Below are 26118 nucleotides of genomic sequence, written 5' to 3' on the forward strand. Positions count from 1 at the left end.
GCCACTAAGTTTTTGGTTAAATTGTCACACAGCAATATAATGTAATTAGAGTTTTTATCTGCCCCTACCTAATATGAAGGATATAGCCCGCCAGGCTCTTCTGTCCACGGAATTCTCCAGGCAAGAAGACTGGAGTGGGTGGACATTCCCTTCTCCAGGGGATCTTCCCGACCCAAGAATCGAACCCAGGTCTCTTGCAATGCAGGCAGATTCTTTACTGTCTGAGCCAACCAGGAAACCTTAATATGAAGGATGTAGGTTGGATAATAAGACCAGAAACTAAAGCCCTGTTGCAGTCGAGAGGGGCTAAAAGCCTGGACAGGAAAAGATACTTGCAAGAGTAGAGTCTTTGCTGGACAAATGGTATTAATTCCCAAACCTAGAACTGGATTTTCTCCTCATTGGTGGAAAGAACCAAAGACTGGCACCTGTAGATGTGCGTTCATTCTAACAGTTCATCAGAGAGACCTTTATTAAGGGTGTGCTAGGGGCTGGGCAGGGAACTTGGTTCTGAAGATAATGAAATAAATATTATTCAGTTTATGCCACCAAAGAGTTTATAAGCCACATTGAACTGATTGACTGGAGATAAGCTGCAGCAAACCCCAAATAGTAAAATAGCAATGCAAGGCAGCACGTATTTAATTGAAAGGGTGGTCAGTAATATTTGTATACATAATTCAAGGAAAGAGAACCCATGTTAACTGGAGGACCAAACAAGTAGGAAATCTCGAACTCTCAGAAACCTAAGAGTTTCACGGTGTAAGAAAATGAATAGTGGTCTGGGAGTGAAATACAAGTTTTAGTTCATTTTTGTAGTCCCCAGTTTCCTGAATGGTCAAACCAGATAAAAATCACAACCCCTTAAATTTGGGAAGCATAAGTATTTTTCTGTAAATCATCTCATTTGATTGTTCTAACACAGAGTGTGTGTTAGGTGAGCCCACAGGGAGGAGAGGAAGGGGGAGAGAGGAAGTGGTGTGGGTACCTGGTTCTCTTGGAGTAAACTCCTTCAACTTTTTAAGCATCTATTTCCTCATCTGAAAATGGGAATTAATCATAAGAGTACTTCTCTCATGGGTTTATAGTGGAGATTAAGTGAGATAATGCATGTAAAGTACTGTGATATAACATAAAATATATGTTTGGTCTTTGTCCCCTGTTTTAAAGCCTTTAAAACTCTTGTAATTTTCTGAGTGGTAGGGGAGAGAGGAGTGTCTTTTTTATTCATAATAAGCTGCTTTCAGCTACATCTGAATTTATGCTAACGAGGTGAATCATGAAGGATGGGGGCTGGTTATGAACAGAACCAACCAAGGGACTAGAGGACTGGAACTTTCAGCATCACTCCTGCCTTCTGGGGAGGGGGAGGGGAGGGAGATTGATTTAACCACCAGTGGTCAATGATTTGATCAACGATACCTACATAATGAAGTCACTATAAAAGCCCTAACCAAAGAGGTTCAGGAGCTTCTGGGTTGGTGAGCAGATCCACATGCCAGGAGCATGGTCCTCTGCAACTCGAGACAGACAGAGCTTCAGTGCTTAGGCCCCTTCTGGACCTCATCTTATACGCTTCTTCCTCTGTTCATCTTTTATTATTATACCCTTTATAATAAATTAATAAACATAGGTAAGCATTTCCCTGAGTTCTGTGAGCTGTCCTAGCAAATTATAGAACCCGAGGAGGGGGTCATGAGAACCCCCAACTTACAGCCAGTTGGTCAGAAGCACAACTTGGGACTTGAGGCTAGCATCTGAAGTGGAGGCAGTTTTGAGGGACTGGGCCCTTAACCTGGGGGGTCTGCTCTAGCTCCAAATCAGATCAGTCGCTCAGTCGTGTCCGACTCTTTGCGACCCCATGAATTGCAGCACGCCAGGCCTCCCTGTCCATCACCATCTCCTGGAGTTCACTCAGACTCACGCCCTTCGAGTCAGTGATGCCATTCAGCCATCTCATCCTCTGTCATCCCCTTCTCTTGCCCCCAATCCCTCCCAGCATCAGAGTCTTTTCCAATGAGTCAACTCTTCGCATGACGTGGCCAAAGTACTGGAGTTTCAGCTTTAGCATCATTCCTTCCAAAGAAATCCCAGGGCTGATCTCCTTCAGAATGGACTGCTTGGATCTCCTTGCAGTCCAAGGGACTCTCAAGAGTCTTCTCCAACACCACAATTCAAAAGCATCAATTCTTCGGTGCTCAGCCTTCTTCACAGTCCAACTCTCACATCCATACATGACCACAGGAAAAACCATAGCCTTGACTAGACGGACCTTTGTTGGCTGCAAATAGTTAGTGTCAAATTGCTTAATGTGAGGGGAAAACCCCACATGTTTAGAGTCAGAATTATTGTGAGAGTAGAAAGAGTTTTCTTTTAAATACTTAATACTCAATAAATATTGGTTTTTATTGTACACTGCTAAACAGTACAGCAGGAAGGATATGGATTTGATCGTCATTTACTGATCTAAAATTCTGATTCCTAAGAATCAGATCACTGACTGAATATGAGAGGCAAAAAGAAAGGTACTCCAGTATTCTGAGTTTGGGTAACCTGGTTCATTCACTTAGTAGACATTTATTAAGTCTTTTATATGTGCCAAGCCCTGTGCTGAGAACTTTGCATTAATCGCTAAGAAATCCTCACACTTACTCCTTCAAGTAAGTGTTACAGGAACTGTAAGATAGGTGCTACTTCACCTTCACAGACAAGGAAACTGAGGCACAGAGAAGTTAAAGATGAACATAAGAATGATACAAATGAGTGATACAAAATTCAGAGACCTAGTTTGGAGAGAATATATAGCTCTGTAGGTAGGTGGTTAGATGGTTTTACATATATATTCTCATATATATCAAAAGAGATAACTACCAAAAAGGTGTTTGAATGGCCAGGGTTCTAGACTTGAGTCGTCCACAGAGAATGGAGAGCTACAAACGACAAGACTAAGTAAATGACTATTTACTGTTTATCACACTAAGGGAGACATGACCAGAAATCAGTGAAGGAAATACAGTGTATGAATAAAGTCAGGTTTACATAAGCTATGTTCTCCAATATTATATACTCATATGAAAAGAAACATAAATGGTAGAGGATTTTAAAATATCTGCTTGGGGTCTTTCTTGGTATCAGCGTGAAAACTGTTTAGATACCTCATGAGTTAGTGGCCTTGTCTGGGTGTCTTATTTGCTTACTTGCAGTTCCAGTGAGTGCTGGCATCTGCCTCTGGAGTTTCAGTTTCAACTGCCCTCTCAGACAAGTTAAAGCTTTCTCTTATGAATACTACATCTGTTTTCTCCTAAGGCCTCTTAGTGTGTGCCTTATTTTCTCCAGCCTTTCTTCTAGGATACATTAATTTGAAAATATTTTTAAAGACCATGGGAAAGGCACTATACCAGTGTAAGAATGGATGAAAGACAAAAAAACAATGTACATGGTTTCTGCCCTCAAATAGGTCTTAGACTAGATGATTATACAGCCATCACCCATGACACCAAGTGATGTACTGTACAAAAGGCAGAGTTCAAAGAGATTCTGAACAATGAAGAGATGGGAGAAGGCTTCACAGAACTGGTGATATGTTAACTAGGTCTGTGTGTTGCATTCACTTATCTAAAATATGTGAATATATCTATACATACATAGTCCTTTCAAAGTTAAAAAAAATCATTGATCTTGAGAGATTATTTGATTCAAAATATCACTCTGCATGTTTGATACACAAGGTAAGTGAAACCCATAGAAAGACATGCTTTCTCATGCAGTACTTTCTTAGGTTAAAAAAATGGTCATGAAATTATTAGAAGACCTTAGTGGTTACATGTGCATTGATATGTTTCATCAATTCATCTTTAACTGTGCAGGAAAATGGTCCTATTGGCTCTTCATTACCCAAGTTAATGTGAATTTTTATCTAGTCACATGGAGATCCCAGATTCATAGGATTTGGCAGTTTCAAACCAGATTTCTTCTACAGCTTTCCGGCCCATGTCAAACATTTGCTGTAAGTGCTTCCACCCGGTTTTTGCAGTAATCATGAGATATTCTTCATTCTCTGGGTATAGCTGGCAAGAGTATGCAGCTAGGACAAGTGACTGACAAAAACGACTGCATACAAGTAGAAACAAAGCACCTCTCTCCACAGGAGTCAGTGGGACCACACTTTCAAACCCAGCAAGGACATGGCCTCCTACTTGTATAGGAGTCTTGCTTTCAATCATCATGTACATGATGGTGATCGCCACTTCAAACACGTAGTAACCGTAGCTCATGTCATCAAAATCTAAAATCCCAGACACCTGATATACGGCATCTCCAAAGGCTGACTCGCTGGACACTATTAAAATGTTGTGGTCGTTAAGATCTCCGTGATTGATACCTGAAAGGAGAAAAATTAAGCCAAGTAAAAACAGTTGTTTAATACCCTAATTCATTCTCTTTCCATTACTCTTTCTCAGATGGTGATGGTGGTTTTGTTACTAAGTCATGTCCAACTCTGCAACCCCATGGACTGTAGCCCACCAGGCTCCTCTGTCCGTGGGATTTCCCAGGCAAGAATGTTGGAGTGGTCTGCCATTTCCTTCTCCACTTTCTCAGGTTTGGGCATTCAAATAATTTGATGAGCAATCAGAGATGAAGAGCTAAACCCTCTTTTTCTTGAGAAATAAAACAACTTCCTCTGAAAAGGATAAAAGCAGTTAATTTGGTGGTTGCTTTTGCTTTTCACCAATACAACAACAGAAGAGGGAGACTGTAGTCATTGCAAACACCTAATTTTGGCTCTGAGCCAATGAAAATTGAAATGTTTCATCAATTCATCTTTAAGTTCTTTACCCTTTACTTGTCTAATATATATAGATATATGCATATATACATTCATGTTATTATAAGAAGCAAAGAGTCCTAGAATGGACCAGATGTGCCTTTCTTTTAACCTAGAAAAGAAATTTCTGATGACAAAGTAATTCTGAATTTCTCTAGTCTTCTGATAACTGGAATAGATGATGTTATTTTAAGTCAGTACCACTCAAAGTGGGGGCCTGTGGCTAGTGCTGGCCCACAAACTGTTATTAGTCTGCATTAGAATAAAAACAGACATTAAGACTGTTTTATTTTTCATCAAAGAGTATGACGGGGCCTTATCTCATTAACAGTATAGCCCAGTTTGGATGTTGTCAAACTCGCATGGTAAATCATGTGTGGTATGAGCCATGAACTAATCTTGAACAGTAGGGCCAAATGTATCAGGCTTCAGGGAGTTGGGAAAAAAACCCAAACTTGTCTTTTACAATGGAGAGTTTGAGAAGCACTGATTTAAACCACTGAGTGAGGACTGGGAGGAGATGGGGATGTCTGTGCACACTGTCACGTACTTTATAATAAGTGCATGATACAAAGTCCAGAATATTAGCTTTTAAATATAACACTGATTTCTTCTCTATGACTTCAGATCAGATCAGTCGCTCAGTCGTGTCCGACTCTTTGCGACCTCATGAATCACAGCACGCCAGGCCTCCCTGTCCCTCACCAACTCCCGGAGTTCACTGAGACTCACATCCATCGAGTCAGTGATGCCATCCAGCCATCTCATCCTCTGTCGTCCCCTTCTCCTCTTGCCCCCAATCCCTCCCAGCATCAGAGTCTTAGGGTTGTGTAAATCATGCTTAAGTGATGTAGTACAGTTGGTGGCCTGTAGAATCAATGAATATTAGTGTAAACTACATGTTTCTGATATGATGGTGGGCAAGAATCCCTTAGAAGAAATGGAGTAGCCATCATAATCAACAAAAGAGTCCAAAATGCAGTACCTGGATGCAATCTCAAAAATGACAGAATGATCTCTGTTCATTTCCAAGGCAAACCATTCAGTATCACGGTAATCCAAATCTAAGCCCTGACCAATAATGCTGAAGAAGCTGAAGTTGAATGGTTCTATGAAGACCTACAAGACCTTTTAGAACTAACACCCAAAAAAGATCTCCTTTTCATTATAGGGGACTGGAACGCAAAAGTAGGAAGTCAAGAAACACCTGGAGTAACAGGCGAATTTGGCCTTGGAGTACAGAATGAAGCAGGGCAAAGGTTAATAGAGTTTTGCCAAGAAAACGCATTGGTCATAGCAAACACCCTCTTCCAACAACACAAGAGAAGACTCTATACGTGGACATCACCAGATGGTCAACCTCGAAATCAGATTGATTATATTCTTTGCAGCCAAAGATGGAGAAGCTCTATACAGTCAGCAAAAACAAGACCGGTAGCTGACTGTGGCTCAGATCATGAACTCTTTTTTGCCAAATTCAGACTTAAATTGAAGAAACTAGGGAAAACCACTAGACCATTCAGGTATGACCTAAATCAAATCTCTTACAATTATACAGTGGAAATGAGAAATAGATTTAAGTAAGAAATAGATTTAATCTAGAAATAGATTAGATCTGATAGAGTGCCTGATGAACTATGGATGGAGGTTTGTGACATTGTACAGGAGACAGGGATCAAGACCATCCCCAAGATAAAGAAATGCAAAAAAGCAAAATGGCTGTCTGAGGAGACCTTACAAATAGCTGTGAAAAGAAGAGAGGCGAAAAGCAAAGGAGAAAAGGAAAGATATACCCATGTGAATGCAGAGTTCCAAAGAATAGCAAAGAGAGATAAGAAAGCCTTCCTCAGTGATCAGAGCAAAGAAATAGAGAAAAACAATAGAATGGGAAAGACTAGAGATCTCTTCAAGAAAATTAGAGATACCAAGGGAACATTTCATGCAAAGATAGGCTCAAAAAAAGAACAGAAATGGTGTGGACCTAACAGAAGCAGAAGAGGTGACAAGAATACACAGAAGAACTATACAAAAAAGATCTTCACGACCCGGGCCACAGGACTGGAAAAGGTCACTTTTTATTCCAATCCCAAAGAAAGGCAATGCCAAAGAATGCTCAAACTATCACACAATTGCACTCATCTCACACGCTACTAAAGTAATGCTCAAAATTCTCCAAGCCAGGCTTCAGCAATACGTGAACCATGATCTTCCAGATGTTTAAGCTGGTTTTAGAAAAGGCAGAGGAACCAGAGATCAAATTGCCAACATCTGCTGGATCATCAAAAAAGCAAGAGAGTCCCAGAAAAACATCTATTTTTCCTTTATTGACTATGCCAAAGCCTTTGACTGTGTGGATCACAACAAACTGTGGAAAATTCTGAAAGAGATGAGAATACCAGACCACCTGACCTGCCTCTTGAGAAATCTGTATGCAGGTCAAGAAGCAACAGTTAGAACTGGACATGGAACAACAGACTGGTTCCAAATAGTGAAAGGAGTACGTCAAGGCTGTATATTGTCACCCTGCTTATTTAACTTATATGCAGAGTACATCATGAGAAACGCTGGACTGGAAGAAGCACAAGCTGGAATCAAGATTGCCGGGAGAAATTTCAATAACCTCAGATATGCATATGACCTAGATAGCATACTGAAGAGCAGAAACATTACTTTGCCAACAAAGGTCCGTCTAGTCAAGGCTATGGTTTTTCCAGTGGTCATGTATGGATGTGAGAGTTGGACTGTGAAGAAAGCTGAGAGCCAAAGAATTGATGCTTTTGAACTGTGGTGTTGGAGAATACTCTTGAGAGTCCCTTGGACTGCAAGGAGATCCAACCAGTCCATTCTAAAGGAGATCAGCCCTGGGTGTTCTTTGGAAAGAATGATGCTAAAGCTGAAACTCCAGTACTTTGGCCACCTCATGCGAAGAGTTGACTCATTGGAAAAGACTCTGATGCTGGGAGGGATTGGGGGCAGGAGGAGAAGGGGATGACAGGGGATGAGATGGCTGGATGGCATCACTGACTCGATGGACGTGAGTCTGAGTGAACTCCGGGAGTTGGTGATGGACAGGGAGGCCTGGCGTGCTGCGATTCATGGGGTCGCAAAGAGTCGGACATGACTGAGTGACTGAACTGAACTGATGCAGATGACACCACTCTTAAGGCAGAAAGTGAAAAAGAACTAAAAAGCCTCCAGATGAAAATGAAAGAGGAGAGTAAAAAGTTGGCTTAAAGCTCAACATTCAGAAAACTAAGATCCTGGCATCCGGTCCCATCACTGCATGGCAAATAGATGGGGAAACAAAGGAAACAGTGGCAAACTTAATATTTTTTGGCTCCAAAATCACTGCAGATGGTAACAGCAGCCGTGAAATTAAAAGATGCTTACTCCTTGGAAGGAAAGTTATGGCCAACCTAGACAGCATATTAAAAAGCAGAGACATTACTTTGCCAACAAAGGTCTGTCTAGTCAAGGCTATAGTTTTTCCAGTGGTCATGTATGGATCTGAGAGTTGGGCTATAAAGAGAGCTGAGCACCAAAGAATTGATGCTTTTGAACTGTGGTGTTGGAAGACTCTTGAGAGTCCCTTGGACTGCAAGGAGATCCAACTAGTCCGTCCTAAAGGAAATCAGTCTGTTGCTGAAGCTGAAACTCCAATACTTTGGCCACCTGATGCGAAGAACCGACTCATTGGGAAAGACCCTGATGCTGGGAAAGACTGAAGGCAGGAGGAGAAGGGGATAACAGAGAATGAGATGGTTGGATGGTATCACTGACTCAATGGACATAAGTTTGGGTAGACTCTGGGAGTTGCTGATGGACAGGGAGGCCTGGCATGCTGCAGTCCATGGGGTTGCAAAGAGTTGGACACGACTGAGCAACTGAACTGAATTGAACATGTTTCTGATACGGGGATTCATCATGATTGATGGTATGTCATAGTTTCACTGACAATATTTTTTCTTCCCTAGAGGTTCATAAAACAATTTGATATTTGTACAGTGAACCGGTATTTTAGAATCAATGAAATAAATTACTTCATGAATGCAATCTGTATATGTGGAAACCTCTCTTATTTCATTGCTTTTTTTTCACATGTCCAGTGGCCTATTAAGAAATGATACAGCTACTTAGTGCTTGGAATAAAATAACAGAAGTAGCTGAATTTGAGAATTAATCAAAGGAAAGAGTTCTGATCAAGATGGCAGAGTGAATTCATACTTTGATAACCCCAATATACATATCAATGATAAAAATAAAAAGAGAAATCAATAGATATACAGCCAGCCTCAAAACCAAGATAGATTTATACACTACAAACAGAAGAGAAATGCCAAGCGCAAGTGAGCAGTCAGCAGGAAGAAAGCCGCAGGCTTGCCTATTGTGTTCCAGATCAGCACTATGCCTTCCCCTTTGAGAGAAGGAACTTAAAATGCTACCTGCTGGGTGGGAAACACGCTCACCACATGAAACTGGAGGCAGTGAAGAGGGCCTCCTGACTCAGAAAAGCAGGATCAGATCTGCTGCCAGCCCACTGCTTAGACTGCTGCAGTTCCAAGGAGGGAGGAGGACAGAAATATAGCCTTGAAACCCAATGCCAAACCTGGGTGCTATGTGAATATATCCTGTGCCCAGTTACTGAAGTTACTGAAGTCTTTGGTTTAGTGTCTATGGTCAGTTTCTTGTTCTTGCTCATGGTAACTTATTTACCTGTGTGCTGATATAGAGTATGGCCCAAGGCAGTTACTGTAGAAAAGTAATCAAGAAGAACTTCTAAAACTGAAAAATACAATGAATAGATTAAGAACGCAATGGTTGGGTTTAAGAGATTAGACATAGCTAAAGAGATTCAATAAACTACAGAATAGGATAGAAACTTATCCAAATGCAGCATGGGCAGAGAAAAAGAGAAGGTAATATACACAGAGGATTCAATGAGAAGGCGTAATATGAGCTTAATTGGAGTCTCAAAAGGAGAAAAAAGGGATAAAGATGCAGAGGCAAGAATTTTCTATAAATGATGAAAGACAATGTTCACACACAGGTTTGAAAAACCCAAGTAAGGTTAAAAAAAAAAAAAATCTGAAAAGCAACTCAAAGGAGAAAAAGACACATTATCTTCAGAGAAACAACAGACTGAGAGCTGGCCTCTCAGCAGCGATGGAAGCTAAAAGACAGCAGAATTCTAAAATTCTAAACCCATGAGATCTAAAATTCTATAGGCTGTGAAAATATCCTTCAGGAATGAAGACCAAATAAAAACATTTTCAGACAAAATCAGAGAAAGTTCACCATTAGAGAACTGCATCAAAGGAAATTCAGAAAGATGTATTTTGGGCAGGAAGAAAATGATTCCAGACAGAAGGTTTGGGGTGCTGGAAGATAAACAGTGAATTTATAAGTAAATCTAAATAAACTTGACTCTAAAACAAAAATAATAATGTTTTTGGTGGTGAAAATATATAGAATGAAAGTTTACTAAAACAGTAGCATATGAGTCAGGAAAGAGATAAATGAAATTAAATTATTTTAAGGTCCCTGTATCAGACTTTGATAAGTTGAAGTAGCATGTTAGACTTTATAAGGTAATCATTCAAAGCGTATAATTTTCTGGAGAGAGAGGAAAAAAAGACAAAAATAATTAGCACAAAAACAATTCACTCAAAAGAAGGGAGAAAGAAAAGAAAAAATGTGAAAGAGAGAAAAAATCAAGTGAACAAAAAATAAGATGGGATAGCTATATAATGTCAGATGGAGTGGACATTAAGGCAAAAAAACAAGATAAATAAAGAAGGATACTTTATATTGATAAAAGATTCAGTTTTCTAATAAGACGACAATTCTAATTTTAGGTGCACAGTGCCTTGAAATATATAAAGCAAAATTTGACAGAAATACAAATAAAAATAGGCAATTCACAGTTAGAGTGGGAGATTTTAAACACACTTGTCTTGATCATTGTTAGAGCAAGCAGACAAAAAGGTAAGCCAATGGTATAGAAAATTTAAACAACAAGATTAATGATTTGACCTACTGGACATATTTGACCCAACACCTACTGAATACATTCTGTTTAGCATACAGGGAGCACTTAAAAAAATTACCAAATGCTTCATTATGAAGTAAATGTTAAGAAATTTCAAAGTACTGAAATCATATAGAGCTGTTCTGCCCCACATGATAGCCACTGGTCGTAAGTTGCCTTTTAAATAAAATTGAAAGTTCAGTTCCTTAGTTGCACTAGCCAGATTTCAAGTGCTCAGTAGCCACACAGAAGCTATTATATTAGATAGCACAGATACAGAACATTTCCATTTGTTGAAGAAAATTCTACTGGACAGCACTGATACAAAGGATATTCTCTGACCATAATGCAACAGTAGAAATCAACAGTAAAAGGATAACTAAAATTTTCATCACATATATCTTTTATTGGTCTATATAAATGGAGAGATAGACCAATGTTCATGGATTAGATTACTCAATCTTATAAACACACACATTTTCTCCAAATATATATATATTATATTTATTCAGTCCACATCTAGCCAAAATCTCAACAAAATTTTTCTTTAAACATGACAAGCTGATTTCAAAATTGATATGGAAATGTAAAAAGACCAAAAAAAAAGTCAAGACCCTTTTAAAGAAGAACAAGAAAATGAAAGGACATGTTTTATCAGATATGAAGACTTTAAAAGTTAAAGAAATTAAGATAGTGTAGTAATCTTTAGGGATGCTCAAAGATTCCAGTTATCTTCCTTCCAGTAACATGCTGGGTTGTCAGTTCCCTGTTTTCCAAAAGTTGTTAGCAGCAGTGTGGTATTTTTTGGCCACTACATGTAACAGAAGTGACATCACTTCAGGGCAGATGCTTTAAGATTCAGCATATAATCTGCTACATTCTCTTTCTCCATACTAATATCCCAGCTGGTGAAAGTTTTATCAGTCTAACTCCCAAAGTAAGAATATACATAGCCCCCGTCAATCAAGACCTGCAGCTTGTGTTGGAACTAAACCTTTGTTATTTAAGTCCACAAGAATTTGGGGGTTATTTGTTACTGCAGCATAACCTAGCCTAGCTGATACACAATGTGTTATGGGTGCAGAGATAGACAAATAGACCAATAGGGCAAAATGCAGTCCAAAATCATATTTGATTTACAATAGAGCTGGTACTGGAAAATAAGGGGAAAACACTGCTTTTCAATAAACGTTGGTGAGAAAATTTATCAGCCTTAAGAAAAATCACACTATATAAAAACAAATTCCAGATGTATTAGAGTCCTATTATAAAGGAAAAAAAATTTTTAATTTTTTTGGGCTCCAAAATCACTGCAGATGGTGACTGCAGCCATGAAATTAAAAGATGCTTGCTCCTTGGAAGAAAAGCTATGACCAACCTAGACAGCATATTAAAAAGCAGAGATATTACTTTGCCAGCAAAAGATCTGAATAGGCACTTCACAAAATAATTTATCCAAATGGCCAGTAAATTGGGAACTACACATTAAAACCACAATAAGCAAACATTAACACATCAGATCGGCAAAATTGAAGTCTGATGGTGCCAAGATTGTAGAGGAATAAACTCTGCTAGTAGTAGTACAAAGTCATAAAATGGTTTGGCATATCTCTGAAGTTGAATATGGACATGAACTATGGACCTAGCAATCCTACCCCTGAGCTCATGAAGTCATATACCCAAAGAACTCATGAACACATATACCAAGAGACACAAGAAGATTCATAGAGCACTGTTCTTAACAGACTAGAACTGGAAACAACTCAAATATCTTTGAAGAGAGGAATAGCTAATGTGTGGTATATTTATGAATCACGTGCTCTACAGTAATAAAAGTCACATGCGATAATGCAGTAATAGTGCAGTCACAATGCAGTAATAAATGGTCACATGCAACAACATGGATAGTCTAAGAGAAGTAATTTTAAGCAAAAAAAAAAAAAAAAAAAGGCGGGGAGGAAGACACAAGTGACTATATACTGTAGGGAGACAGACAAGAGCAGGGAGACCAGTTAGGAGGCTACAGCAATAATCCTTAGTCTTTGGTGTTTTTTTAATGGCAGCCTGAGCCAACTAATACAGAAAGCAGAGGACAAAAGGATGTGCACTGCCTAGCCTCAGCTTTGCAAGAGACGCCCCCTTTGTTCTTTGCCCTTTGACTAGTACTTCATGTTGGGTCAGAAAGCTCATTACACCCCAAAGAAATTGTTGCCCATGTACTTAAGGAGATATGCCTTGGCATGCTCATTGCAGCATCATATATATATATATATATTCACTACTACTGTATCCCCACATTAAGAACAGTGCCTGGTATATAGAATGCACTGCTCAAGCAATATCTGCTGAATAGATGAATGCTCTTAATATAGAAAATTCTAGAATTGGAAAGGCCTTTAGACATTGACCACACTATCTAAAGTTCTAAATGACTTTGACCATCAATGAACAAATGGGGAAGAGCTCAGAGAAAAATGACAAGTTGCCACTATCAGGCTGAGAGAGGACCCCCGACTCCAGTCCAGACCTCTTTCACATAGTAAGTGTCTGAAAGTGACTTGATGGCCATCCAGAGGAGTAGCTCTCAATTTTTTTTCCTTTAAAAAAAAAAAAAAAATATATATATATATATATATATATTTTATATATATATATATATATAAAGGAACCAACCTAAAAATCCACTAACAAGAGAATAGACTCCAAAAATTACATTCAAACAAATCAGAGTATACACACACACACACACACACAATGGAATATTATTCAGCAGTTAAAACTCATCAACTAAATGAACTAGAACTACATCTGTTAAATGGATCAATCTGAAAAACATAATGTTGAATAAAAAATCAGTTTGCAGGACAATAATATACAGCATGATGCCATTTATCTAAAGTCTGAAAGTATGCAAAATACTATAAAGGTAATTTATAAATACATATGTTATAATATTAAAGGGCTTCCCTTGTGGCTCAGCTGGTAAAGAAGCTGCCTGCAATGCGGGAGACCTGGGTTCAATCCCTGGGTTGGGAAGATCCCCTGGCGAAGGGAAAGGCTACCCACTCCAGTATTCTGGCCTGGGGAATACATGGACTGTATGAGTCCATGGGGTAGCAAAGAGTTGGATACAACTGAGTAATATGAAAAGATGTATGCAAATTTAGTAGGGAGGGGAGAGGCAGAATCATGTAAATTTAGAGGGGCTTCAAATTTAGCAATTTTAAGGGAGATGAAAGTATTATTCTTTAAAAGCAATAGGACCAAATATGACAAAGTCATTTGAAAAGACCCTGATGCCGGGAAAGATTGAGGACAGGAGAAGGGAGCGACAGAGGATGAGATGGTTGGATGGCATCACCGACTCGATGGACATGAGTTTGGGTGAACCATGGGAGCTGGGGATGGACAGGGAGGCCTGGCGTGCTGCGGTTCATGGGGTCGCAAAGAGTCGGACACGACTGAGCAACTGAACTGAACTGATTAAGATTGATAAAGCTAAGTTGTACCTCCATACTTTTCTGATGGTTTGAAATTTGACACTTTAAAAATTAAGAAATACACTTACTTGATTGGGGGGGTGGGGTACTCACATTCTCTAAAATGACTTAGACTGGTCATCACTTCGTCCTTGAACAGCTGAATGACCTGTTCAACAATCTCTCGATTCCGATTCTGGCCCAAGGCATAGAGGTATTTCTCCAGAAGAGGAACACTTTTCAGATTCCAGATGAAGTTCTCCCGATGAAGACTACTTAGCTTTGGGTGATGGAATTTCTAAATCAAAAGCAAAGAAACTCTTAGACTCTTTGACAACACAAGCACTGCTGAAGAGTTTTGCTGTGGGCTAGAAGACTACACCCTCTGAAGGGTGGGCCACGTGGGCCTTTGGAAGAGGGTTGGCATTCTCTCATGGTCACTGACTTGCTTAATTTACCTTAATCCACAAAGTGGTCAAAATATCATATTTGCCCAGGATCTCACAGTTTTGAGAGCACATTCCCCTCCCCTCACTGCCCATCCTCATAAGTGGGAGAAGGTAGGATTACCATCTGCAGACTACAAAGGAATGGAAGCAGCTCTAAAGAGATCTGCCCCGGGCCTCCGGTTCCCTGTTGGACTTCATCTTTGACAATGTTTTTCCACTCTCCTTCAACCACACTGACCCTGACCTCCCTGCTTTTCAAGGAACACTCCAGGCACTTTCCCACCCCTTTTGTATTTGCTGTTCCCTCCACCTGGGGATCCCAGGAATCCATATGGCTAGTGAGGGGCTTTCCTGATGGCCCAGTGGTCAAGAATCCACCCATCAATGCAGGAGGCTCGAGTTGGATCCCTGATCCAGGAGGATCCCACATACTGTGCAGCAACTCAGCCTGTTGGCCGTAACTATTACGCCTGTGCTCTAGAGCCTGGGAACCGTAACTACTGAGCCCACATGCCGCAACTACTGAAGTTTGGCGCCCTTGAGTCTGTGCTCCGCAACAAAAGAAGCCACTGCGAGAAGCCTGCACAACGCAATGAAGAGTAACCCCTGCTCGCTGAGAGAAAAGCCAGTGCAGCAACAAAGACCCAGCACAACCAAAACCAAATAAAAATTTTAAATTATTAAAAAAAAAAAACAAAGACACAAAGTAAATAAAGATTTCATACATAATAGGTTCTCAGTAAATGTTTGTTGAATGTGAACTTTGCAGCTGATGTGCTTGACTTCTCTGGCCTTTCCATGTTCTGGCTCGATGCCACACCAACCTGAATTTCTGGTAGTTTAATCACTACTCTTTATTAGTCTGTCTAAATCTACCTCTTGTCATCTTCCTCACTCTACCTCTCATCCCAATTCCCATTTTTCAAACACCTTGTTTCCTCTACCATAAATCTGTGACTATACTTTTAAGCCTGCCCAGCATTTTCTTCTTTCTTGTACTTAAATGAATCTCCTGAGACTAACCTCCAGCTCATCTGTGAACAAAGCAATCAAATTCCAGTACAGGTCAGTTGGTGTCTTTACTTGTGAATGCCTTGACTTTGGCAATGACCACCCAAGCGCTCCTTGTACTCTGGGCCCCCTAAGCCTACCCACCTGCTGGAAGCTTCAATGCCCCAGCCACCTCCCCAGCAAAATAAAACAGTCACAGTCTCTGCCACCCCTATGGGATTAAAATTCTTCACCTAAATGATATCTTGGGCAGACTCCATGGTTCCTAGTGTTTGTACAGAAAGTAAGAACCTACCACCTGCAAAGCCCTGGGGTGAGGTTAGGTGAGGGCATGAACAATGGGAATAAAGCATGATAAAATGCGTTATAATACCTAGTGAGGAATGCTTCTCTTGGTTTCCTCTAGAACTCTCCTGTCCTATATGAGACAACTTAAGTTGCACAGCAGAACAGAAGGTGGTTAACTACACATCAGAACTCACTGTCAGCAATGGTGTGGTGCTATCTCCGTCTTAGAACCGTAATTGTGATTTCAGAATTTAGAGGTAAAAATTGAAACCTCAACCGCAACAGGCACAACAATGCAGGCCACAGGGAGCGTAGAAAGAGAGGTCAATGATAAAGAACTCTTATGGAACAGATGCTCATTTCAACAGCTCATTTTATAGATTTTATTATGGGGGTGGTTGAGAGACTTTCCTGAGCATTCCAATCAGTTCAGAGGTTTCTCTAAATAAAAGTAATATCTGAAAACAATTCCTAAATATATACTGAGTTGAGGAGGCAGAGCAAGTTGCCACAGGTTGCTACAGAGACAGAGAGAACTTTACAGATCTGTAGATGTCTGCCTTGAAACCTGGCAGATATGTATGATCAGTACAGAGGATGAGGAAAGGTACTCAAAGCTGGGGAGAGAACCACCTGAAAGATTAGAGGGAATGGTACTTGGACAACACAGGGTCAGGAATACTGCCTGTTCCACCAATCAGGCTCACAGTTCATGGGATATTAGGTAGAGACTCAGAAGGGTCTTGCATTAATAGTGGGAATAACCATCCTACACTAAACCCATTCCTGGTCCCACCTATAAAGTATGAAGTTCAGTTCAAATTCAGTCGCTCAGTTGTGTCTGACTCCTTGTGACCCCATGGACTGCAGCATGGCAGGCTTCCCTGTCCATCTCCAGCTCCTGGAGCTCACTCAAACTCATGTCCATAGAGTCGGTGATGCTATCCAACCATCTCATCCTCTGTTGTCCTCTGCTCCTCCTGCCTTCAATCTTTCCCAGCATCAGGGTCTTTTCCAATGAGTCAGTTCTTCTCATCAGGTAGCCAAAATATTGGAGTTTCAGCTTAAGCATCAGTCCTTCCAATGGATATTCAGGACTGATTTCCTTTAGGATGGGCTGGTTGCATCTCCTTGCAGTCCAAGGGACTCTCAAGAGTCTTCTCCAACACCACAGTTCAAAAGCATCAATTCTTCAGCGCTCAGCTTTCTTTATAGTCCAACTCTCACATCTATACATGACCGCTGGAAAAACCTTGCTTTGACTAGATGGACCTTTGTCGGCAAAGTAATGTCTCTGCTTTTTACCATGCTGTCTAGGTTGGTCATAACTTTCCTTCCAAGGAGTCAGTGTCTTTTAATTTCATGGCTACAATCACCATCTGCAGTGATTTTGGAGCCCCCCCAAAATAAATTATCTCACACTTTTCATTGTTTCCCCATCTATTTGCCATGAAGTGATGGGACCGGATGCCATGATCTTAGTTTTCTGAAGGTTGAGCTTTAAGCCAACTTTTTCACTCTCCTCTTTCACTTTCATCAAGAGGCTCTTTAGTTCTTCTTCACTTTCTGCCTTAAGGGTGGTGTCATCTGCATATCTGAGGTTATTGATATTTCTCCCGGCAATCTTGATTCCAGCTTGTGCTTCCTCCAGCCTGGCATTTCTCATGATGTACTCTGCATATAAGTTAAATAAGCAGGGTGACCATATGCAGCCTTGACATACTCCTTTCAAGATTTGGAACCAGTCTGTTTTTCCATGTCCAGTTCTAATTGTTGCTTCTTGACCTGCATACAGATTTCTCAGGAGGCAGGTCAGGTGATCTGGTATTCCCATCTCTTGAAGAATTTTCCAGTTTGTTGTGATCCACACAAAGGCTTTGGTGTAGTCAATAAAGCAGAAGTAGATGTTTTTCTGGAACTCTCTTGCTTTTTCAATGATCCAACAGATGTTGGCAATTTGATCTCTGGTTTCTCTGCATTTTCTAAATCCAGCTTGAACATCTGGAAGTTTTGAGCATTACTTTGCTAGCCTGTGAGATGAGTGCAATTGTGCGGTAGTTTGAGCATTCTTTGGCATTGCCTTTCTTTGGGATTGGAATAAAAACTGACCTTTTCCAGTCCTGTGGCCACTGCTGAGTTTTCCAAATGTGCTGGCATACTGAGTGCAGCACTTTCACAGCATCATCTTTTAGGACTTGAAATAGCTCAACTGGAATTCCACCACCTCCACTAGCTTTGTTCATAATGATGTTTCCTAAGGCCCACTTGACTTCTCATTCCAGGATGTCTGCCTCTAGGTGAGTGATCACACCATTGTGGTTATCTGGGTCATGAAGATCTTTTTTTGTATAGTTTTGTGTATTCTTGCCACCTCTTTTTAAAATCTTCTGCTTCTGTTAGGTCCATACCATTTCTGTCCTCTGTTGTGCCCATCTTTGCATAACATGTTCCCTTGGTATCTCATTTTCTTAAAGAGATCTCTAGTCTTTCCCATTCTATTGTTTTCCTCTACTTCTTTGCACTGATCACTGAGGAAGGCTTTCTTATCTCTCCTTGCTATTCTTTGGAACTCTGCATTCAAATGGGTATTTCTTTCCTTTTCTTCTTTGCCTTTAGCGTCTCTTCTTTTCTCAGCTATTTGTAAGGCCTCCTCAGACGACCATTTTGCCTTTTTGCATTTCTTTTTCTTGGGGTTGGTCTTAATCACAGCCTCTTGCACAATGTCACGAACCTCCATCCACAGTTCTTTAGGCACTCTATCTATCAGATCTAGTCCCTTGAATCTATTTGTCACTTTTACTGTATAATCATAAGGGATTTGACTTAGGTCATACCTGAATGGTCTAGTGGTTTTCCCTAATTTCTTCCATTTAAGTCTGAATTTGGCAATAACGAGTTCATGATCTGAGCCACAGTCAGCTCAGATGTATTAAGACACAAACTATGAAATATTAAGACAGAAAATCACCAAACTGCTTCCAAGTGACTTAACCGCACCACTCAAGAAAGCTCAATGAACACCAAGCACAGGAAACATCATGATCAAATTGCTCAAAAGTAGAGACAGAGACAATCTTAAGACACACACACACACACACACACACACACACACACACATGACATACATATTAAATTCAGAGGAACGATCTGACAGCGGATTTCTTGTCAGAAACAATGCAAAAGAAGAAAGTAGTGGCGTGTGTTTAAAGCACATTGGAAAAGACAGTCAACCTGAAAGTTTATGTCCAATGAAAATATCTTTCAAAAATGAAGGTGAAACAAAGATATACAAAAGCTGAAAAAATTCATTATCAGCAGCCCCACACTATAGGAAATGTTAAATGAAGTCTTTTAGGTAGATGGGAATAATAAGGATGGACAAAAAGTGTGAAGAGCACTGAAAAAGGGAACCGTACAGGCAAATATATAATTTTTTCCTGATTAAATCTCTTAGAAGATAATTGAAAGTTTAAACAAAAATAACAATATATAAGTAAAAAGTATGACAACAAAGGTATAGGGCTTCCTGGGTGGCGCTAGAGGTAAAGAGTCCACCTGGCAATGCAAGAGACACAGGGAGCTGGGTTTGATCCCTGGGTCAGGAAGATCCCCCTAGGATAGGAAATGGCACCCCACTCCAGTATTCTTGCCTGGAAAATTCCATGGACAGAGGAGCCTGGTGGGCTACAGTCCATGAGGCCACAAAGGGTCAGACATGACTGAGTAACTAAGCATGACAACAACAGAATAAGGACAGGAAGGAAGAAGCAGAAGTGTACTATGTCAGGTATATATACCACACATGAAGTGATAAACTTGAAGGCAGACCGTGATCAGTTAAAGATGTAGTCTATAAACCCTAAAGTTACCACTAAAGTAAGCAGTTATAGCTAATAAGCCCACAAAGGAGGTTAAATGAAATCATAAAAAATACACAAGCCAAAAGAAGGCAGAAAAAAAAAGCAAATTAGAGAATAAAGAACTGATGTGACAAAAAAAAAGCAGATATCAAGATGACAGGCTTAAACCTAACCATACAAAAATCACAGTAGATATAAATGCTCTAAACATCCCAACTAGAGAGCACAGATTATCAGACTGGATTTAAAAAAAAAACAAGATTCATACATATGCTGCCTATAAGAAACACACTTTTACTATAAAGCAGAAAAGAATTTCTTCCCTCATTCCCAGAAAATAATAAATATCAAGTCTTTTGGGGTAGAGAGAATTAAAAAACCCTCCTAAAACTTCTTGTTAAAGTGTTCTCGGCCCTGTCTCATCTCTCACTTAACTCATCTAAAGGCTCTGTCTTACTCTTTTCTCTAAAGCGCCGACCAGATAGAAAAAAGACAGACAGACAGAATCAAGGAATAGGAGTAGGCAAGCTGATCCCAGCAGACATTAGTGGAGCACATGTGGAATGCATAGAGGCTGATCTGCTTTTCTGTATGGCTGCTGCTGCTGCTGCTAAGTCTCGTCAGTCGTGTCCGCTCTGTGCGACCCCATAGACGGCAGCCCACCAGGCTCCCCCGTCCCTGGGATTCTCCAGGCAAGAACACTGGAGTGGGGTGCCATTTCCTTCTCCAATGCATGAAAGTGAAAAGTGAAAGTGAAGTCACTCAGTCGTGTCTGACTCTAGCGACCCCATGGACTACAGCCCACCAGGCTCCTCCATCCATGGGATTTTCCAGGCAAAAGTACTGGAGTGGGGTGTCATTGCCTTCTCCGTTCTGTATGGCAGGAAGCCTTAAAAAACTTTCACAGATCTCAACACCTTCTAAACCCATGTCTGATACTCTTCCCCGTCCCATCCCTCCAGTCCTTTGTTCCAGGCTGTGCAGGTGACTCCAGGATGGCTACAAGGGGAGAATCCTGCCTATTTCAGAATGGAGTTTTGTCCCAGCAGATCCAGATTAGAATCCATGTCCTGCTCAGCCCTTTCCTCTCCTCCATCCTTAACATTAAATCAATCATCAAATTCAGTTGGCTCTGTCGCCTAAATATATTTTGAACCTTTTCTTTGTTCCAGTCCTCAAACAGCTTTTTCTTGATTACTGCATTAGCTCCCTAGATGCAGTCCCTGCCTCCATTCTGGCTTTCTGCCAATCAAGCCATCATATTGGCACTAATTGGGCTATAAATTAGAATGTTTTTCCTGTTTAAAAAGCCTCCAAGTCTCCCTACTGTCCAAGAAAATAAGACAAAGTCCAAACTCCTTATGATAACATATTTTATAATCTGACTCCACTCTATGTTTCCAACTTTAGCTCCTATCTCTCTCAGGTGTAAACCCTATGTTCCAGCCACAGTAAATTATTCAGAGGTTCTGGAACGTGGTCATTGTTCTGCCATGATTTCTTGCATGCTCTTTCCTTTCACTGAATACCCTTCATCCTTTTCTCTGACTGACTGATGGATTCAAGACTTTTAAAACCAGCTCATAAGCTTTTTTAAATTAAAAACTTTTTATGAAGCCCTCCTTGAGTATCTAATATGTATTTGATACTGCTAGACACCAAGGAAAAAAAACAAATAATTAAGATGTAGACCAATTTCTCTTAAGATCATTGTTTCTTATGTAGCATATGTAACAGGAAGTACAAGCAACTAAATTACAATACCATCATGGTAGACTGTTACCCCAGTGGCCTCCCATGAACCATGCCTCCTGGTGTGCATGCCCTTGTGCAGCTTCTCCTACTTGGGATTAGACATGTCACTTGCTTTGGCTAATGAAATGTAAGCTAACATGAATCAAGTAGAGTCTTGATAAGCAGTTGTCCACTCGGGGCTTGTCATTTTGAATCTGTCTCAGAAGCCAGCAGTCACGTTGCAAGGATGCGCAAGACCATCCTGGAGGATGAGACACCACATGAAGAAAAAAGGACACATGGAAAGGATCTGAAGCACTGCAGCCAAATAGAGCTGCATGAGTGACCCCAATTAATACCACGAAGAGCAGAGGGACCCTGTCAGTCAACCCATGGAATCATGTGAGTTGATGGATGCACAAGTTCCAATGGAGCAAACAGCAGGAAGTGATCCTCTTTGCACAGCCTGGGAAGAGAAAGGGACCAGGGAAGATTTCACAGGGGAAGTGATTCCTGAGCTGTGTGTTCAAGGATAATCAGGAATTTTGCAGAGCAGGGGAAAAGGTATTAACGGTTGAGAAGATAACAAAGGCAGAGATGCATGAAAGAGAAAGGCACATTCGGGGGACGATGAGAAGTTCTACTTTGGTGAGAGAAGCATGAAAGGGAAGACACGGACAGTGAGACTGAGGGGGCAGAGGCAGGGATGAGGCCAGCGGGGCCTTGTCTGAAAGACGCTGAGGGCCTTGGCCTTTACTTTGAAAGCAGTGAGAGGCCACTGAAAGATTTTAATTATGGAACTGACATGGTCGGATCTGTAATTTTAAAAAGTAACTCTGATTGGTATAAAAAATAAACTGAAGGTGAAAAAGATCTGAATGCAGGGAGGGATAGTCAAGGCAGGAATGGAAAGGAGATGGATTGCAGACATCTGAGAGGTAGACTGGCCAGGATTCAGTGGGTAATTGCAAATGTTTTACTCATACAAACTGCGGTTACTTTTTCAAGTGTCTGTGTGTCCCTTGGAACACACTCCTCTAGGACAGGGGAATCCCTATTGTCTCCCCCGTTCCTGGCATAGAATGGGTTCTCAATGAACATTTGTTCATTAAATGAAGATGTTTTGTGGGTACCTTTGGAAAAATATTTGTCCAACAATGTATCTTTTCTATACAACAAAAACATTTTTAATACAAGTCATTTCAATCCATTTGTAACATAGCTATTGTTTCATACAGAGCTCTGGCTGATTATGTCTTGTGAAAACTTTGGATTTTAATTTGTGAATGCAGACTGTTTTCAGTGAGCAGCATAGAGGATATCATGAATTTCTAAAGATGTAGGTAATCTTGCCACGAAGCTAATAAAGTACAGACCTGGGCAAAAATAAACCTGTCAATATTCATGCATCTAATATCTTATTTTCTTCCTAATATCAGATTGGGTTGGCCAAAAAATTCATTCATGAATTTCATTCATTCATTTAGACCTATACAGAAAGGTCACATTTTTCATATTCACCAAGAACTGTATTGAACAACATATTCACTAACCAAAACTTTCTGGCCAACCCCAATACATGTTAAGAGGCACCAAATAAAAAGAGTCTGAGCCTGGGTGTATTTAAAATAAATCAAAACCAACAAAGAACAATTCTGATAAACAAAATAAAATCCCAAATCTTACCTCCAGTGTTTTATCCAACTTAGCAGCTAGCCTTCCAATTTCATATAAGAGCTGAGGGCCAATGGGAATCTCAGCTATGGGTCTTCCTGGGAGGTAAGTCAGCAGCCTCACCAAGTAGCTTTTGACTTCAGAGCCGCTATCTAGATGGATGGAAAGATATATTCTGTCAACTATTCTTGGGGGGAAAAAAAGATTAGAGGCTATTCTGCCTTTGCAATTATTATAGCAAGGAGTAATACAGAATAAGCTTTTTTAAAAAAAGGTGCTAACACAGGACAAGTCAGCAGAATTCTATGAGGCAGGACTGGATGGATCAAGCCAGCAAGGAGAACAGATAGACTTCAGAACACTGGGGCCAGCCATTTACATTCTAACATGACTGTAGCCCCAAGTCTGCTGGCCTTAACTCTAAATGTAAATTATCTACTCTGGCAAATGAATGCTTAAAATACATTTTTAATACATTTACAGTGGGGGGAAGTTGTGATAAAGAAATGACTTCCAGAATCACAGACTTATTTAGGGACAAACTGTTGCTTGGAAAATTCTATGAGATACATCTTAGCACTTAGAATTGAAAGGGACCAAAATTCACAGATGAGAGCTCATAGCCTTAAGAATTTAAGTCATGTAAACCATAGAAAACTAAGATCATGGCATCTGGTCCCACCACTTCATGGGAAATAGATAGGGAAACAGTGGAAACAGTGTCAGACTTTAGTTTTTGGGGCTCCAAAATCACTGCAGATGGTGACTGCAGCCATGAAATTAAAAGGTGCTTACTCCTTGAAAGGAAAGTTATGACCAACCTAGATGGCATATTCAAAAGCAGAGACATTACTTTGCCAACAAAGATCCGTCTAGTCAAGGCTATGGTTTTTCCTGTGGTCATGTATGGATGTGAGAGTTGGACTGTGAAGAAGGCTGAGCGCCGAAGAATTGATGCTTTTGAACTGTGGTGTTGGAGAAGACTCTTGAGAGTCCCTTGGATTGCAAGGAGATCCAACTAGTCCATTCTGAAGAAGATCAGCCCTGGGATTTCTTTGGAAGGAATGATGCTAAAGCTGAAACTCCAGTACTTTGGCCACCTCATGCGAAGAGTTGACTCATTGGAGAAGACTCTGATGCTGGGAGGGATTGGGAGCAGGAGGAGAAGGGGACGACAGAGGATGAGAAGGCTGGATGGCATCACCGACTAGATGGACATGAGTTTGAGTGAACTCCGGGAGTTGGTGATGGACAGGGAGCCCTGGCGTGCTACAATTCATGGGGTCGCAAAGAGTGGGACACAACTGAGCAACTGAACTGAAATGAAACCATAATTACAGAGCTGGGATCTAAAATTCCTGATTCTGTGTGCTTTCCACTATATCACAGCACCAAAATACACAGCTGATCTGATAAATAAAACTATGTAATTATTTTTCTAATTAAAAATAAAATTTCCCCTAGTGTTCACACATCCCCTTAGTTACTCATCCATCAGATCCTTTGCAGGCAGAAGAGTTACGCAAATCCCAGCCCTAACCACAGCCCCAGTTTCCACTTTGGTGATGCTGTAGCTTCTCCCAGCTGCTGAAAAAGATAACCATCTTCACCTTGGAGTGACGTACCTGTTCCTGACATTTCTACTGTAGTCAAAATGCAGTAATGTACATGGACAGGCGATGGCCGTTGGTGGTCTCTTACCTACAGTCACGAGAGAGCTTACGTTGTCTCCTTTAGTACGACACACAGAGGCTGTTGGAAATCCAGCCGCTCTCAGAAACATGATGATATGAGTCTGCACTTCAATCAGGTCTGGAGTTTTGCTAGATTCAGTGTTGCTTATTTTGAGGACACATTCATTTGGGCCATCTGTAGTGACTTTGGTTCTTGCAATGCATACATGGAAGTTTTGGTCATCATAGCTAGGAAGTGGCTGGATCTTGGAAACTTTTAACCCAAACACTGATTCCACTAATGCAGAGGCTTGTACCTCACTGAAAGAGGGCTTGGTGAGAGCCTGTGATTGCTGACCATCTCCACTTGACATTATTTCTAAGGAAACAAACAAACAAACAAACTGGAAAGGGGACTTATATTGAATATACTTACTTAAAAGAGTTTTCTTAAGACAAACCAATAATGTTTTCCAATACTGATTCGGTACGTCTCTTGTGAATTTTCACCCATAAAGTTAAAAAAATCAAATGAGTAATGAGATTTAAAAAGTAGATTAAAAGCATAGTCCTGCCTCATCCCTTCATATTTATGCAATAACTTTGTTCTTTAATTTCCAAGAGGCATGGTAGGCTAGCTGGTCCTGATGTCATCTACTTTATGTCTATTTCTCTAAGATTCCAGGCTTTCTATTAAAGGTAAAGAGGGTCTTTTTAATTTGTTGTTTTAGTATTTATTATCTAGTGTTTGAGGATCCATATTTTAACATACATAGATTGGTAACATAGATTGGTAAATATATTTATTTTGATTACAAATAGCCCTAAATTACAAATAGCTTAAACCACTGTGACTTTTGGATATTCTGGAAGGAAAACTCAATTCTAAAACAAGTTTTCACAAGCTCAAAACCATAATGTAAAAATAATATATATCCTTTAAATGTAAAATTAGGTAGTCAAGGGTGACATTTGGTAAGGGCAGGCAACAGGTCAAGGACAAGAAACTTGACCTGGTTAGGACTTTATCAGACATCTAATCTCATTATAATAAATCAATGAAATCAATTAACAGAATACTTATATTAATAAGCTAC

At 40.3% G+C, this 26118-nt stretch overlaps 1 protein-coding gene across 9 annotated transcripts in view; it reads right to left on the reverse strand.

Annotated features, from left to right (window-relative positions):
- Window positions 1-2385: 2385 nt before the first annotated feature.
- Window positions 2386-26118, reverse strand: part of HYKK (hydroxylysine kinase) — a 29687-nt gene continuing 5954 nt past the window's right edge. For 7 of the 9 annotated variants that reach the window (XM_086364017.1, XM_086364020.1, XM_086364018.1 and 4 more), the window contains 4 exons: window positions 25050-25400; window positions 23361-23500; window positions 14447-14630; window positions 2386-4381 (listed from right to left, as the gene is read on the reverse strand). In XM_086364017.1, the coding sequence (XP_086220143.1) occupies window positions 3921-4381; window positions 14447-14630; window positions 23361-23500; window positions 25050-25395 (1131 nt within the window). In that variant the 5' untranslated portion in view covers window positions 25396-25400 and the 3' untranslated portion in view covers window positions 2386-3920. Of the gene's footprint in view, window positions 4382-14446; window positions 14631-23360; window positions 23501-24973; window positions 25401-26118 lie in introns of all 9 variants that reach the window. The other 2 variants (XM_086364022.1, XM_086364021.1) reach the window with 1 other exon arrangement.

This window comes from Bos grunniens, chromosome 21, assembly GCF_055505025.1.
Source record: "Bos grunniens cultivar Pamir isolate PY7600 chromosome 21, Bosgru_T2T1.0, whole genome shotgun sequence".
Lineage (NCBI taxonomy): Eukaryota > Metazoa > Chordata > Mammalia > Artiodactyla > Bovidae > Bos > Bos grunniens.